The sequence below is a fragment of the Anser anser genome (assembly GCF_964211835.1).
Source record: "Anser anser genome assembly, chromosome: 10".
NCBI lineage: Eukaryota > Metazoa > Chordata > Aves > Anseriformes > Anatidae > Anser > Anser anser.
The window spans coordinates 3,425,619-3,443,442 of record NC_139730.1 but is presented as its reverse complement, the minus strand read 5'-3'; the positions used below and the strand labels follow the sequence as shown (position 1 = coordinate 3,443,442).

Below are 17,824 nucleotides of genomic sequence, written 5' to 3'. Positions count from 1 at the left end.
TTGCAAATAAAAAAATCTTTATTGCATCTTAGAAGCAAGTCTTAAAAAAAAAAAAATTCCATGCACTGAATCCATCCAAGTACCTACATCCTTGGGACTGTCACCAAAAAACGATGAACATTATAAGACATCGACTCTACGCTAGTTGCAGTTCATATTCCATACATGTGTAAACAATGGTTATTTTTTTTCTACTGGAATAGCAATTACTCCATAAGATCCCCTCAGACGTGGCAACAACCTAAGCATCGGTTTTTTCTCCTTTCTTTCGCCATTCTCCACTTCCCAAAGAGTAGGCAAAGTGGAACTGAGAGCAACGAGACAAAATGGTGCTGGAGGATACGATAGAAAAATATATTGTTCGCTGGTTTTTATTTTTTGTTTCTGCTGAGCAAGATATTTACAGGTAGGTAGGTCCCGACAGATCATCTGCTTCAACGACAACGTCCATTCACTGCTTAAGTCTCAGTATAAAGGGTTCCCTTTCTGGCTTTAAGGCACTTTATTTTGTATATTTTCTCTAACCTTGCTAGGTGTTTATTCACAGGGATCACACTTTCCTTGTATTCAGCCTCCCCATCCCCGATTCCTCTTAGAATACCAAAAAAATTCCTAAGCTTTCGTAAGTCATTCCAAAAATGTTAAAGAAATTTGGGAAAAAAAAAAGATCCATGAAAAAATATTTTAGAAAGTAATCTTTGGAGATCATTTGCTGCAAATATGATGCACACTACCTTATCAGTGAGAAGATGCAATACATTCCTAATATATATATATATATTTACACACACATATATATATATATAAAATATTAAAATGACTAACAGATATTCAAGGAAAGGTCAAGAACCTAAAACAATGGATATTAAATAAATTAAAGGTCTATCAGATACAGAAAACAAAACCAAACAAAACAAAACTAGTAATCAAATGTAATAATTGTTCCCATTAACATTACGTAACCGAACAAAATCGATGCAATCAGGTGCAGTACACTTTGTACGGAAGTTTTTTCAAAGTCCTCGTTAGGGAGCTCTAATTTTTCGGTGTGTACTGTCGCTTTTCTGCGAGAGATTCTCATTTGATTTATTTCATTCATTTACGCTTCAGCCTTTCTCTATCACACGGCCTCAGCTCCAGACAGGACAGCGGTTGAGGATAATATACAGAATCCACCACGGATTCTTCCAACATTGGATCCATGCACGGACCGAGTATAAAAGACAAAAATTTCTACTAGGACTCATCTGATCGCAGGTTGTGCTTACTTTCTCCCCTCCCTTCAAGTTGCCTGGCCATAACAAGTGGAAGTGTATTTTTAACTGAAATAATCAGCCATTTGTAAAAACTCCTGCAACGAACACCCCTACCATCGCCACACTGATTCGTTTTGTTCCAACACAATTTTAAAAATAATGGCTATCCTTAACAAAAAAAAAGCAGAATCTGTGCACTGTAGCAGTCACAACAATTTTTAGATACAGCGTTTTGTCACTCTGCTTGAATGCTCAGGTCCCAATTTACAGAATCCTAGCAACGAAGACAGCAATGGAAAAGGTAGGAAACAATGTTTTGTTCATAAGGAAATTCTAATTCAAGTCAGGCTTCCGCAGATCGGTCAGATAATTCTTAAACATTTTTTGTTTGTTTGTCTGAAGGCAAATATTGATCACAGTTTTGTTCAAAAACAAAAACACAACAACAACGACAACAAAAAAACCAACGGCCTTGTTCTTCTCAAAATGAGCACTTTGTAAGAAAACAACGATGATTTCTAAAATATATCCTGTGTGGTCTTTTAAAAGTGAATTATCAAAAAACATTTTCCCAAAAATAAATTAGATAATTAAAAAAAACAGTCTTTTCCAGCATAGCTGGACATTAGGCTGTCCTCACCGAGCCATTAGTATTGCTGCTTTTCCCAAAACTCGGGTCATTTTTTTCAAACCATATTTCAGCCAGCTGCTGCGTGGACCCATACGTCGAAGCTTTGGACCCCAAGCACATTTTATATTGTTTTGGATCAAGGTTGGGGTCACAAAAAACAGGGTGATGCACATGGACTACTCCAATTTCTTGGCTTCGGAAAGTTTTTAAGCCAGCTTGAATGACTTTGTTAAATAGGTCTACGTCTTCAAGGCCCCAGCCCTGGATGGAGACATCAAAGCCGCCGGCTCGAAGAAGGTCACCTTTGTAAATACAGGTTATACCAAAGCCATAGTTCCTCCAGAAACCTGTTTTCTGGGTGAAGGCAAAATGATTGTCACTAGGAACCTTTCCACTATAAACAATCTTTGGATCGTACTGGCTAAAAATGATGGGAAAGTATACTTGCTGACCCAAAACTGTGTTGGCTCGACACCTCTGGAGGAATTCTGTGGTAAACACTAAGTCAACATCACAGAAGAAAAGTAAAGACTCGTTCTGGAACTGAGAGGATCCGACTTCCAGAGCCAGTGCCCTCGAGAACTCCCCAGACACCGGTAAAACCTGCATGTCGGCCTTGGGGTATTTGGAGCGGTAATCTCTCATCAGGTCGATTTGTTTTGCTTTGTCGGGGTTGGAGTTGGAATTGAAGAGCAGGACGACCAGCTTGACGTTCTGGTTTGGAATGAGGCACGTCTTCTCAAAATTCCCCATGAACCTCGCGAACATGTCAAAACGTCCGGAGAGGGGAATCAGGATGTTGATCTTCTGGTCTTTGAGCTCCTTCCTCTCCACTTTGGATCTGCTGAGCTGGAACGGAACAAACATCTTCAGCGAGTTGGAGAGGAAGGACAAGGATCCGGAATCCTGGTTAATTTTGCTGGCCAGCTCTTTGGCGTCCATCTCTTCGTGCTCCATGAACTGGATCTTGCTGAAGGTCTGCTGCAGGTACGCGTGCCTCCTGACGGGGACGGTCATCTTCTTCCCCTTGTGCTTTTTGTACAGGAGCAACAAGTCCAGCACGTACTCTGCCCCGTACATGGGATTCACCCTGCGATAGCCATACTGGATTTCCTTGAAATCTATGATCCTCCCCCGGGTCTTGGCGTTCGCGTTGATCATTTCCATGACCTGCATAACGATGTCGTCCAGCGCTTCCCGCTGCGAAGAGTCCATTCCTCTGCGAGGGGGCTGCCCGTCGGCACCCGAGTACAAATACTTGCCCGTAAGGAACTCCCACTCCAAGATTTCCTCCCGGTGGCGGGGCTGGAACCGCATGAAGGAGGGCGGCATCCCCAGCTGCAGGTCGTCTTTGTGGACTTCTGTATTGCTGTACTTGCTCATCAGGACGATCTCTCGGTGCAGCTGCACGGTGCGGTGGCGCAGCTCCGCTATCTTGCGGCTCAGCATGTAGCTGTGAAGTCGGTACTGGTACGGGGGGTTCTTGTTGGGGTGCAGCGTGATAGCCCTGTGGATTTTGCTGTTCCTCAGGTCTCTGATATAGCCCTTTTTGTTCTGCTCGTAATTTTCGTAAAACAGCTGCTGCATCTAGAAGAGAGGAAGGAGAAGTTAGCGGCCCTGCAGCGCCGGACTTGGGAACGTCAGCCCACGCAGCCCCCACGGGGAGAAAATGCTCGCGCGGCCAGAAAGCTTTCTGAATAAGCCCTTCTTGGTTTTAGGCACAGGTTGTAGCAATACCAGCTGCTAGTCGAGGAAATTAAGAGGATTATTCATTGTAAACTGGTGAAAGAAACATCTACCGTGGATCTGGGATTACTACAGCCCACTCTGGAGACACCAGCGTCAGCCAAACAACGGAGCAGTAAGAAGATCCTAAGCTCATTTCTTCCTAACAGCAATCGCCAGGAAATAAAAACACAAAGCGTTCACTACAAAACCCTTACTATTCCTTCGCTCCCTTGGGCTTTAATAATGATAATAAAACAACAAAAAGGATACCGAATATATAGTAAGCAAGGATGATGACAGCTTTTCCATTACACCCAAATGCTGTTCAGGCATTAGAGCTACAGAATAAAGGCGCAAAAAAATCCAACTTGATGGACGTTTGGGTTGAGGTGCTGAGTATGCCAGCCGAAGTCCTGCACTGCCATGCAGGAAGGAAGAACAAGCTGCAGTTCCCCTGTCATTTAAAATGTCAGTGGAAAGCACAATGCACCTGAGATTCCGGCAGCAGCTCCAGAAGGCAGACAGCACAGGACGTGTATGTGTGATAGAATAAAAGCATCTTTAAAATGGAAATTGCTTTCTCAGAACAACAAGATAGCGAGCTAAGATTAGATCCAGAAGCCTTGCGGACAGCCACGATGTAAGAGGAGCAGGCAGACCAGCCTTACAGCTTCCAGTGGCTCGGGCAGACACAATTGAAGGTGTATGCAAACCAGGATGATAACGTGCGAAACAGGCTGAAAGAAAAAGGAGGAGATGGAGAAAAATCTAACCCTCAAGGTCAATGCTGCACACCAGCCTAGACAACGGACATTTTAAAAGATCACAGGTTGATTCTGCATCGAAACACAAATGCCATCGACCTGCCGGAGGAGCGGACACTGCGGCTTTGTTTAGCAGAGGACCCAGTGTGCGTTACGCCAGCAGAATTTGCCATAGGTAATAATACAGTACGTACACAAGGGCTATAAAAATTAGCAGGGCTAAAATCCCAAAGACAAATATAACAAAGACCCACGTATGACGACCGTTGAACAGAGCACTAACAGGAAAAGCACGCGCACAGAAAGGCCCCTTCATTAGGCCTTCAATCGCATTTTTCCCATTATTGTGGACAGACATCGAATCCCCGGGATAAGCTGACACCTGGGTTTGATCGCCGCTGTCCCAACGACCCAGATGCGCACATACCTCGACCTGAACCTCGGCGGATCACTGCGGACAACGCAGGAGCAACCTGCGTATGCTTGGGTTTTAATCTGAACAAATGTCATTAATTTCGAAGGAAGGGGTGAATTTCAGCTGGGCTGAGAAAGCCAGCACATTTTTCCATCTCTCTTCACCCTCCCCATCTCCACTCCTGCCCCCATTCACCTTCTTGCCCGCTCTCCCCCAAGGGACTCCTGCTGTCTGTAATTTGGGCCAGAGGCTGCCTCTTATTAATATCATACCACGACGAGGCCAAGGGAGAAGCTCCTGCCTATGGGCTCTTGGCACGGCACAGATGAGCCGCCCAGGATTTAAGAAGAGTGCAGGATTTAAGAGTGCCACAGGCAGAGGCTGGCTGTGTGCTCCTGCGTGCAGCACAGAGGTGCCCAGCTGCAGGGAGCCTCGCCGGGCTTTCCCGAGCAGCCTCTTCTGCCACTCACCTGCACCCCGTTCCTCACTGGTGTCCCCGTGCTGCTTCCTCTGCTAATAACACTTTATTTTTCATCCACTTCGACCCTTGCTGCTTGGGCTAAGGGCTCTCGGAGACCTCAGCTCACACAGACTTGCAGTCAGGAAGCACAACTTGTTATAACGGAGCGCTCAGATAGCAAGAGAAAGCCACAAAAACTGCAATACCCCCACGTATATTTGTACTGACTCCACTGATCTACCCTCTGCAACACAACATATATATAAATATATATTCATAGTGATATATATATTTAGCACTACAAATAAAATGTGCATGGTAACAGGCTGGAGATCTCATCGACATTTTAACTAGAACCATAGGCACAAGCTTTCCAGAGTATTGTAGCATTAGATAAATATTCTTAAAACTCATAATTAGGCAACTATTATTTAAAGGGAAACGAACAATAGGGTTTAATTTCAGATCTTGTTTTCAATTTATACGAAACCAAAATCAAGACCATGCAGCCTGAGTGCATTTATTCCAGAACTGCCATCTAGGGCATTCCGAATTAGCTACAAGAGGAAACCATGAAAGCAGAAAGGCTTTTAGATTACACAACAAAGCTTTAATGGGATACTGATGGGTAGGAAAATGTTATGAAACTTCCCAGTGGAAGTACAGATTGGAACCCCTAGCAAAAGAAAATCAGCAGGAGTATTTCCAAGATGTGGCTTGCCACGCAGGAACAACCCCTTAGCCAGGCAGGTTAACTTCTGAATGCTCAGTAGCACTTCTTGCCTCTTCCGAAAGCTGGAAACCCGAGCTGATGATAAAACGAATCTCTGCGAGATTTTCCCAGTGCTCCAACCCAGAGCGACTGGGACCAGAGACATCTGCTCCGCCGCGGCCACCTTGCTCCAGCCCAGGAGGTGACACCTGCAAGGAGCCAAGCGCTCCGGCCCACACTGAGTGCAGCTCGTGGGAAGCACGGCAGCGACCGGACATTTACACAACCCTACGAATAGAGATGGGTGGGCGGCAGAAGGTGGAAGAGACAGGGAGCCCTGCAAGCTGCTGTCCCTGCCCCGGAGCAGCCGGTCCACGCGCTCCCCGCGGGCTGCGACACAAGGGCACATGTCTCGGGGCATTGCGTGCCAGCTTTCACATGGCTCTGACCCGGCTCTTGCTCGCTGAACTCTTGCAAACTCTTCTTTCAGGGAAACAGGTTTCTCTGTGATTCCCTTAAAAAAAAAAAAAAAAAGAACCTTTCACGGATATTAATTTTGCAGTGATTATATTCTAAGCATGCTTTATTCTAGTGCAGAGCACCGAGAGCGTAAGGATACAAAGAAGAGCTACTCTTTATTGATCACTATTTACTCTAGACCTGTTGAAGCCTTAAAAACCCTAATGTTCCCCAAACCATTAGAGACTGAAGGTTTAAACTGTGGTACAGCTGTTGTGGGCACTCCTGGCTCCCGGCCAGAAGACCAACTGAAAGAGAGAGTGTTATGTTCTTCGTTTTAAATGAAGAAGTCTTTTGCAGGCCAAAAAAAGTGTACCGGAGAAAATGGACTTAAAAAATAAGACCGGTTTATGCAGAACCTGGCCTCCAGCCACGGATTAGCCCCCGAGGGCTTTCTCTCACAGCTCCAGATTGTACTGCCACAGCCCGGAAAACACAGCCCCACAAGTCTCATGAAAAGCACTCGCGGACAAGACATGTCGTACGGCAGCCTTCGAAATGCCCAAGATGTGCTTTAAATACAAAGCCAAACTAATTAAAACCCCAAAAAACCTGGCTCGTGTCACCTAGCTGGGAGGAGATGCTCGTGGGCGGCTGGCAGGGGGCTGCTCCCCCGCGGGGTCGCTGCCGTGGCTGTGCTCATCATCAGGCCTTGCCGCTTTGGGGCAATTAGCCACAGCAGGTCGCCAGCCCCCTGCTTCCTCAGCCTCTCCGAACACAGATCTGCATCCACGAGGTTCTTATCCTGGCAACCTTTCTGCTTTAAATCCCGATGTGCAGTCCCACAGCCAGCCACTGTGTGACTGGAGACGCTCCTGGGCAGTTCTTAAGGTGGGGGGAAACACGGGGAAGGAACGGGTGAATGCTCGTTTCCAGCCAACTTGGCCACTCCTTCGGCCCCGTAACCCCCCCCAAATGCCAAAATGCAGGAAGGGATGCAGGAGACGCCGCTCGGCTGGGACACGAGGCTTCCTTCCCAGCCGATCCCTCGGCCGAGTCACTTCTCATGCCAGTGCCATCACGCACCTCCGCTTCCCGTTGCTCCGTCTCCTAAACTAAGAATCTCAGCCAAACATCCCGAGCGGCCGGCACCCCAAACTGCCCCAGCTGGCTGCCAGAGGAGCAGAGGCAGCCCCAGATGCGATCCGCCGTGACCTGAGGGCATGCTCTGAGCAAGAAATGCACTCGGTCAGCACAATCCCTTCTTACGTGGCTCCGGGTGAAAGGCGCCTGCTTCACCCCGGAGCCTCGCGGAGCCTCGCTCCCCTCTGCAAAGCGTTCGGGAAAGGAAGCCAAGTGTCCAAGGCAAGACTCATGCACAGCAAACTCAAGGTCATTGAATTCCCAAGGCATCTGTGAGTTAGGAGCGTCACTGCTGAGTTTAATCTTTTGTTAACAATACCGAGTAGCTGTTTAATTAAACAACCGCCCTTAAATGCTATCTCGCTTAAGCAAGCAAAAAGCTTTAAAATCACCTATTCACTTAGAGCTTCTCAAACCAAGTAGGCCTTTAAAGTAGGCCTAACTCGGCAACAGAAAGGAGAAAACCTACAAAAATGAATCTGCCTTCAAAGCTGGCACCATGCACTTCACCTCGACGCTCTCGTTACCCAAGACCTGCAGATGGGAGCAATCTGTGCCACGTGGGAGCCAACTGCTGAGGCCAAGCGGAGGAGAACCTCCCCCCTTCTGGCCCTGCAATAAATGGAGAGCTTCATCCTCCTTATCTGAATAAGGATAAAGGCGCCTGGTCCTCTTAACTGGTAAGCAAGCTGTCCTCCTGTGGATAAGGGGGACGAGATGAACCAGACCCAACCTGACGGAGAGAAGAAAGACGAGAGCAGCCACAGGCAACCCTCAAGAGAAGACCTCGCTCATTTTGTGAAATGTCCTTCCCCACGGGTGTATCTGACACACAGATATGAGCTTTGTTTTTAAAGAATAAACCAGAATTTAACCTGGAAGCCTTTTGTACCCCAGAAGAAACCAAGAAAAACTGACTGTGCCATTCTGGGATACGGAGATGCAACTGCAGACCTTAGGAGAGCTGCCTGCAGCTGCGGGCTCTGCTTCCGAAAGGTTCTGATTTAACAGAAACAAACCCCAAGAAAACACCACTAAGTATTAACAAATGTTCTATCCTCCAGCTATTAAAGAAGCAAAACATGATAGGTGCTAATGACTAATTATCGTGGCTATTGCTTGAGAAAGTGTGCTCACAATTCGTTTCGAGCATAATTCCCAAATGACCGGTCCTGGTGAAAAGCACATGGCTTTGACCCACGGGGCAAATGATTCGGCTCTGCCTCTCCAGCAGAGAGGGGCTGCCTCCGACCCAGACCCGAAGGGAAGCAGGAACACAGTGAGTCGCTGCTGATGTGTTCATTTAAAGGCCAGACGCGGGGATGACGCCAAATTACTTCCCCACCAAAAAAAAAAAAAACTGCGTCTCGGGATTTCTTTTCCTTGTTGTCAACTCCTCGCTTTTCGACTCGGCGGTACAGGCAGAGCACAAGAGAAACTTGGTTTTCATTAGGACTTTCAACAGGCCCGTGAAAGAAATAGGCGCAGCCTTGGGAGCCTGTATCTGCTCTTTCTCATGCGGAGTGTTAGGATTTCGGAGGAGCTGCACATGACCCTTGCGGGGCCTTTTCTTGGAGATGATGAGCAGAAAGCTTCTGACACCCTGGCAAATGTTTCCTTGGATGCTGTAAAAGGATGCGGTCTCCTCTGAGCAGAGACTGCAGAAGAGAAGACCTCTTCTGGACCGCTGTGTGATTTTCCACCATGTGTTTTCAAGAGGCAGTAATGTAATCATTTAGAAATACTTCTGTTCGTGGAATTCAAAGATTCCCGTTTGGGAGCTGCTTTCCACATCCAGGGATTTTGTAAGAGTTACGAGCCACGCTGGACGACGAGCCGCTTTGGTCCTGAGGCACTTGGCGAGGCCACCCCGAGCTGCTGTGTGCGGGGGGGGACAGAAACCCCCTGCTTGGAGAAGCCTCAGCTGCAGCCTGCGGAGCCTGGCATCATCTCAGCAGCAGGAATAATGCTGGGGCGATGCTGGAGAGCACATCCGAAAAGGTCCCAGGGTCTCCTAACATCAGATTCAGTGAAAACCACTGCAGGATCAATCCCTGCCTGCTTTGCACACATCACCCACAATATTTTCTGTGTTAATGTGTGCCTTTTTGGGTGCCCCCAGCCCTGGGCAGGTACACGGTGCCCAGGGGACGTGGCAGTAATGTCACGGTTACAGGTCCGGGCTGTCACAGGAGATCACAGGGAGTTTTATTAGGGAAAGATTTGGCCTCACCATAGCTGCTGCTGCAGTTCTTCTCTGGATGTAGAAAGCAGGTGGTGGGATATTTAAAAAAAAAAGAATCCATTTTTAAGACTTCTGGTGCTTCCAGCCTAGGCAGCACTGTGTGAGATGAGCAGGGGTACGGTTGCCTTTTCCTACAGCAACAGCCCACACTTGCTTTTTCTGACCCCTTGTAAAGACTCGTGGCAGGAATACATCTTTTGGAGAGAGGCAAGAGGGGAATGCTGAATAAAATCACCAGGACAGAGCCAACTGCTGTGCCTGCATGTCAGAGCTGCAGCCTTGCACCGCGCCCTGCCAGGAGCCGTCCCAACGTGCTGGAGCATCTTTCACAACTGCATTTGGAAATCCTTTCCTGACAACCGATGGCAACACCACTCCTCTGCCAGCAGCCTCGGCTAATGAAAAATGACAGAAAACTGGGAATTTATTAGGTTACTGATGTCTCTGCTAGCAAGCCCTCCCCACAGCTGCCACATATCCTCACGGGCGCTGCGATGCCGCTTGCTGTAGGGTTGTTATTCGGGGGGCTGCTTTCCAAACCTTATCCCCTTCCATACCAGCGTCGATCAGGGCTCATTGCAAAGCACCAGGGCCAGTGAATAATTCCACTCCAGCCCCGCAGCGAGGCCCACGACCCCCCTGCTGGCGGGCTCTGAGCGGGAGCAGCCGGCAGCACAGAGCCGCCCGGGCTTCCTGACAGGGCCGCGGCCAGCGGGACGCCCCTGCAGGCAGCCAGCAGCCGAGTGGGAGCTCGCTCCTCCATCCTTCCTCAATTAAATGTGATTTAAAAGAACACGGCCTTTTTCTTCCCGTTGGTGGATGGGGAGAACGAGCTGCGTGGCTCCTTACACAGCCCCGGCACCCCGAAGGGTTTTAGCACCCGCGGCCCACACCGGTGATTTCAGCCGGCCTCTTGCCACAGCCCGCGAGCTCGGGTGGGCTCTTCGTGTTCAGTTTTGCTTTTCTGCCAGATCCACCATTTCTGGAGCTGGCTCAAAGGGCATCAGAAAGGGACTGGGCTGGATCCCCAGCTCGTTTCGCGGGGGGAGCGGCACGGGGTGACGATTTCCAGGGGTCGCCGAAGCTGCGCGGCATTGTTCTGAGGCGTGCATGTGAAACGCGTGCAGGCTTTGCTGCCAGGAGAATTGTTTAGTGATTGCTCAGAGCAGGGGAGGGAAACGAAGCCACAAGCTCTTGTTTTATGTGGAGAAGCCCACATGTTTCAGTCAGCCCGTGAGGATCTTACAGCTGGGGCCTGGCCCGGGAGTAACGGCGCTTCAGAGGGCGCGATGGTAAAGAGCAGAGTGCGGCAACGCCGCTGCCGGAGACAGAATTTCCACAGTCGGATGCCATGATTGCGAAAGTGGGTTCTTTTTTTTGTGCTCGTATCATTACCACACAGGCCTTTAAGCCTGCCCGCTGTTGTGTGCTGAGCTGAGAAGCAAACTCTGCCCTTTGTCTCATCGCTGCAAACAGGCGTGCACTGGCTAAATTAACGTGGCACTGCCAAAGCTGAGGTAAACTGCCAAAAGGAGGGCTCTGCCTCCAAGCCTTCTGCTATCTAAAACACACACAATGCATGTAAGTGCACTACGTGATAGTTCGGTTATAAAAAAATATGGCTCCTTGGTCATCCAGGGGATCAGCAGAGGAAGCCTGCCCACTTGGAGGGCTGCTGATCTCTCAAGAATTTGACTTTTGTGCCCTGTACGTCAAAAGCCCCATAAATTATGCAGTAAGAGCTCTAACTACAAAGGTCACCTACATTTATTGCTTGCTTCTCTGTGCACAAGGAACAGTATATTTCAAATAAACCATGCTTCAGGAGAAAGTATCTATCACTAACAGAGACTCCAGCCTCCTTTTGCTGGGAATCGCAGGGTCTCCACCCCGAAAAGGGGTGAAAAGCGGTGAAAGGGGTGAAAAGCAGGGCTGCACGTGCACAGGCTTGGGACCAGCCCGTTCCTCTGCTGTTTCCTATACGCTCTGAACTATAAGGAAGGCCTCATCTTTCTATGCAGCCACAGCTTTTATTGTCCTCCCGTCGGTGGAAGAAGTTTCTCGTTACGAAAACGAGCTGTCAGGCAGACTGGCATTTCCCCCTTGCGGTATCCAAGTCCGCCCGTTAGTTCAAATATGGTTAAAGATTTCGCAGAGCGCTGCTGGCTGGCTGTATATGGGCTGAGGTTTTCTGCGAGCTGGCTGTCTGGCACGGCTTGGAGAAGTGACAAGCAGCACAGCGCCGTAGCCGAGTGCCTCTGGCATTACACACGGTCTGGCCACGCCGCGGGCTCACCTCCGAGCTGCCGGGCTTCACCTTCGCCTGTTGTAACCTGCCCTGGAGGGAAAGGAGATGCTGCTGCTGCTGCTTTTGTCACGCCCTGGATTAAAACAGATGTGGATACTGACAAAAACGTGGTTATGCTGAAAGCTACTGCATTAGGCACTACTAGAAATGGAAAAAAAAAAAAAAAAACCTGCCTCATATTTTTCCAAGCTTTGGGAAGGATTTCCTAGTCCTACAGCACACCAAGCTCTCCTTCGACCACCAGCCAGGCACATATGCAGGGTTTTTTGGTCCCTTCTTGGGTTTTTCTTTGCTCCTCTGCTTCTGAGCTGCAGGACGGCTCGTTCTGCTGCCTGTGACCGAGCTGCTGCAGCGGCAGTTTCGGGAGAGTGGACCCAGCTCCAAAATTTGTGCCCGGTCCCTGCAGCCATCGCTGCTCGGTCCCTTGTCCCTCTAGCAGCCAGCCTGCAGCCCGCACGTCCCCAACAGCACCCAGACGGTGTTTGCCTCCTCTTCCCTCCACCTTGAGGGCTGCAGCCCCCCTGGATCTGGAAACCGCTCAGCTTTGAGGAATTTAACATCCTCACCTGTGACTTCCTCTTACCCCATCGCCATTTGTCCCTCGTGTAGGAGACAGAGCAACGGGAGCAGCAGGGAGACAAGGGGATCGGAGAGGGTCTGACCGCGGGGCCAAGTCCCACCGCTTCGGGGAAAGGCGGGGAGGGGGGAAAAGCCATCGCTGGGGAAGCAGAAGCGGCTTTTGCCAACAGATGGAGAAGGCTGGTGGGGTGAGCGGCTTCGTTCGCCAGACAGCGATGCCTTGTCTTCTTCTGACCCATTTTTAGTTGTTGATCGAGGACGTTTCAGGGATTTGACTCATGAATAGCAAATGACTTGTGCTGGGTCTGCCAAAAAGACTTCTCCTTGCTGCAGGAAGGCAGGGCTGCTTTGAAGTAGCTCCCGAACCAAGACAATTTACGGCCTGACAGCTTAAAGCAGCATTGAGAGGGGCACACGTTTCCTCGGGGCGTTATAAATCGCAGCGGTTCAGAGGCAGCCGGGCCATCGGGCAGGGTGCATGGCTGGGGACTGTGTTCTGCTGCTGTCCCACGACGGCACGTCCACGAGGGAGCCAGAGCCCTTCAATGGGGCTTTCAGCGGGACACACAGGACTACTTTCTGCTGCCGTCGCCTCAGTGCCCTTCTGAGATACCCCTCTATCATCTGAACGGCAGGTCGCTCCCAGCTCGGTGCGGTTTCGAGCTGGAGCTAAGAAGGGCTCTGAGGTGACGCCGGCGAGCAAACAGGCGTGCTGCTCATCCCCTGCCTGCTGCCAAAGCGCTTCGGCACACGGGCTCGGCCGGCGGCTGGGCACATCCTGCTGACACGGCCCCGGGGCAGCACCACGTGCAAGCAGCAAGGTGGGCACCGACAGCGTGGCTGTGTCCTAAAATCCCAGCTCCGGTCCATGCAGCTCGCCTGGCAGGGCTCGGGGGCACCTGGAGAGGCAGGGTGGGACAAACGATCTCAAGGACACCTGGCAAGGACATGCTCTTCAGCAAAATCCTGATTTGGGCTGCCAAATCCAGCATCATCGGTATTTTTCCCTTGAACACTACAGAAAGACTCAAGCACGTACCCCAGGACCCTCGCCCCACACTTCGTAGTGGTTCTCCCCACCACTGCTTGTGGGGTTTTTAAATCGAAGTGCCAGCGGGGCAGGGTGTGGGTGCCGGGCCGTGATTCCCATCACGCCGTGCCTCTGCCTGGCCTTGATGCAAGCGCCAGAGTCAAATAAAATCCACCCACCCCTAACAGATGTTAGAAACCTGTCTCCCTGTCTTCAGCTGGCGTCTGAGGGCTGGCCTCCTGTCAAATGCCCAAGGGGATGGGTTTCTTTTATATTTTTAATGTAGCGGGAGTATATCCGAAGGATTTTTTCTGTTTTGAGAAGGTGAATCTACACCTGGTCTAGAATAGACACCAGCAAGAAACATCCCTCTGTCTTGGAGGGAAATTTGACATCTTAATTTGTGGAATAGTTGCTTTCTACCTTCCCGTGTCTTAATCCAGAAGTACTACAGGAACACTGTGAATAAATCGAGCCAAATCTGTTCCATATTTTTCCCCAGCAAACGGTCAAAAGACAGCATCTCTCCTTTCCTCGGGTATTGCATTTGTTTCTACAGGACTTTAAGCCAGAAGAATACGGAGATGATCCCCAGGGCATTTTGCTCTCCATGGAAACAGTTCGCTGTTATGATATTTCGCATAGATGGGAAAAAAAAAGAGGAGCAAAGGATGGGCAAAGATGCAGGGAGAGAGTGGAAGGGAAAGGGCACGGTGACTGACCAGGAGAGGCAGGCTTGCAGCACCGCTGTGTCATCTTCTAGTCCTTCTTATGCAAGACCCTCCTTTTGGGTACTTTATGTCCCGAAAAGAAGCACAACAGCAGTCCGCGTTGCGTAAAGAAGAAAGATGGAAAGCATTATGCTAACCTTAAAACGTAGCTCGGGGGCCTGCTGCATCACAGACTGTTTAGCATTAGCCTTATCCAGAAAAGCACTGAAAAATGCATCGCAGGATATTGAAGAAAATCTACATCCGGATATTAAAACTAGTAGTCAGTAAACTGCTGGGAGTGGCTATCACAAAACGGTCAGACCACAAGCTTAACGAAGCCTAGGAAACAAAGCACCAAGACTAATTTGAAGCACATCGACAGAAATCGTATACAAACTCCACTAAATCCGCTAAATCGGGAAGGATTCTTCCCTGCCCGACGTGGGATGGTGAGGAGACAACAGGCAGGCGTGATTTACAGGAGCTGCTGTGCTGTTCACTGCTTTATGCCTGTTCTTGCAGTCTGGGATTTCCCACCTGTAGGATTCCTAAGAGGGATTTACGGCTGGAACTGGAGCGACGCGGCCCCAGCCAGGAGGCGCGGTGCCTTTGGTGCCCGTTGCCTCCCCGTTACACAAAGCAGTGTCCTCTGGCAGCGAGGATGAGCATCCAGCTTTTGTCTAAGGGCTAAAATACACCGGGAAAAGTAAAACGACCCCACAACGTCAAAAAGCACACATGAAAAATATAATAACCCCACCCTAGCCAAAGCACCCTCCCGATCCTCATCCTGCAGGCAGCTCCCACGTGGTGCTGAGACTGGGAACGGTCTGGAAAGGACATCAGGAACTGAGCCCGTCTGCTCCGCTCCCGTTTTGCTTCGCGTTAATGCAACTGATAACAGTTTGTGGCCTGAGAGCTGCAGAACGACGGGCAGAGCCCCGGGGGAACTCACCGCGCTGCAGGTCTGTAAGAGCCGCACCAGCTCGTGTAATTGCCGAACGAAGTCAAATCCAAAGGCACTCCACTGCTCTTTACTACCCTTCCTCCCTTGGAAGCTACCAAAGCCCTTATCCCGCCGTGACGTTTGGGTTTTCCACGTGTGAATTTTTTCGTAATAGCCACGAAGAAAAAAATGATAATAAACCGTAACCCTCGGCAGCAAACGAAAGAAATCTAATCTTTATTCTCTTGCCCACTAAACAAGTATGCTTACGTCCTGCTAAAATAAAGGCCTAAGTTGTGTTTTGGTTTTTAAAAAAGCAAGGAAGAGCTCAAACTGTCCATAGAAAGAACTGTAAATCCAAGCCGTATATAGCCCAGACCCAAGTATGTAATCAGGACCTAACGAATGGAGTTTAATGCTCAGAGGAAACCCACAGCTCTGGAAGACATTTAAAGGAATATTTCCATTTTCCTAGGAACTATATCAGGTTCTTGGCCAGACATTTTTGCTTGCACTGAACTAAAAATACAGTCCCAATTTCAGGAGACAAAAATTTTAGAAGCATGACGAAATGTGCAAGGTAATTGCAAGGCACCGCTGAGCTATTTTATTACATTATCTACCATCTTTAAAGAGCAGATTAGCTCACAGCGCAAACATTCTGGTTTCCCTGATGTTTAAGCCCTGGCACCGACACAAGCAGCAGAAAGACTTGGGGGAAGTGGTGCACGGAGCTCCTGGAGCAGGTTTTCCCGGCAGCGTGTCCCATCCAGGAGCTGGGGGAGAGCCACGGCCCCGCTGCAGGGCAGCCCTGAGGCGCGCGGCCATGCGGGCAGCAGGGCGAAATCCCCCGGGAGCCGTCGGCACTGCCTGGGTCCCCCCGCAGACACAAACCTGGGGCTTGAGGAAAAGCTGCTGGAGCACGCTCGGCCCCTCCCTTCCTCTCACCTTTCCTTATCTCGCCAGAAAAAGGGCACGGTTGCGACGTGACAGCGCCTTGGTAAGTCACTGTGCCCAGATAGCCGCAAGCCGAAGGTTAGCTGGGATTACAGACCGAAATCTCAAAAAGAAAATAAAAAGCATGGCTACAAACAGCCCCTGCTGATAAAAGCAGAGGGGTTGTCCCCACCCACTGCAGCGGGCACCGCACGAATCCCAGTTGCACTGCTGCAGGTCCCCTTTCCTCCCGCGGGCACGCCGAGCCCTTCCCTGCCCTGCCCAGGTAGTCCCAAAAATGAACCGGGTATCGGACAAAAAGCAGGGAGATGGGCATCTCTGTTCATTAAGGGAAACAGTAATTATTGAACAATAATATTTCCCAATTTTGTAAGGGAAACAATAATCCTCTGTGCAGGTCAGGCTCAGCACCAGTTAAAGGACAGCTTCCCTTGCTGAGCACGGGGCAAACTCCTCGGGGCATGGCGCGGGACGGGGGCAATAGGCAAATGTGTCTGGAGAAAGGCAAAAGGAGGCCAAGCATCAAGGGCTTTAGTTCCGAGCACACAGCAGCTGTACGTTGCTGCCATCCGGTACCGGAATTTGCAGTTTACTGCCCTATAAAACCGGTTTTAATCCCGGAGGCTGTCTTCAAGCAGCGATTTGAATCGAGGCTTTAAAAGGCGGTGTTACAAAACTGAAGACCCGGCTTAGACGCGATTGAATGAATTGTATTTTGGAAGTTATTTTCCCAAAAATGCACGGACTGCTGTAAAAACTAGCCGGAGAGACGACATCCAGAATACGAGGTGTCAACGGTCAAACGTATCCTCATTAGGTGGTGGCCAAGTGATATTTATTTAAAGTGTTATGCACGATGAATTAAACATTCATTTTGTATCACCCAGTAAAATATCTGAACCTCATTTTGGCAGCTGTGCAAGTTCTGCCCTGACTGCGTTCACGACTTACTGTACTTCCTTTGATTTTCACACAGTCTCTTCTCGTTTTAAGAGAGAAACCCAAAAATCGGGAACGCCAAAAACGCAAACATTTGGGTGTCAGCCCACGGTGCGCAAAAGGAGGACGAGAGCAGATCGCCCCTCAAGACATCACCTTCATTAAGGTCGCAGATGGAATTACAGCATGGTAATTAAAGCATTCGAAGCCTTGGCAGCCTCATCCTGGACGAGAAAAGAACCGGGAACACAGACTTCCAGAGTGGCTTAAGCAGGGCCCGTGTTAAATACAGGGCCCCTTGTGTCCTTGGGGACCTGACCGCCGGCTCCTGCCCCATCCCAGGAGAGAAGGAGCCTCCCAAATTTTGGCCAGGCGCCCCCGCAGGTCTCCCTGCCCAAGGTGGCTGACGCTCGAGATGGCAGCCTGCAAGCAACCCTCGTCAGCCCGCTGCTAATATTTACCCAGTCTGAAAAGTGTTTTGGCACGGTTTTAACGGGGCTGCAAGACTGATTCCATTTCAAGTGCTCCCTGGTCCATAA

At 49.7% G+C, this 17,824-nt stretch overlaps 1 protein-coding gene across 1 annotated transcript in view; it reads right to left on the bottom strand.

Moving 5' to 3' along the window:
• The window catches only part of CHSY1 (chondroitin sulfate synthase 1), a 66,671-nt gene continuing 48,847 nt past the window's right edge, over positions 1 to 17,824 (bottom strand). The window contains exon 3 of the mRNA XM_083849740.1: positions 1 to 3,474. Within this exon, the coding sequence (XP_083705866.1) occupies positions 1,882 to 3,474 (1,593 nt within the window). The 3' untranslated portion in view covers positions 1 to 1,881. The remainder of the gene's footprint in view (positions 3,475 to 17,824) is intronic.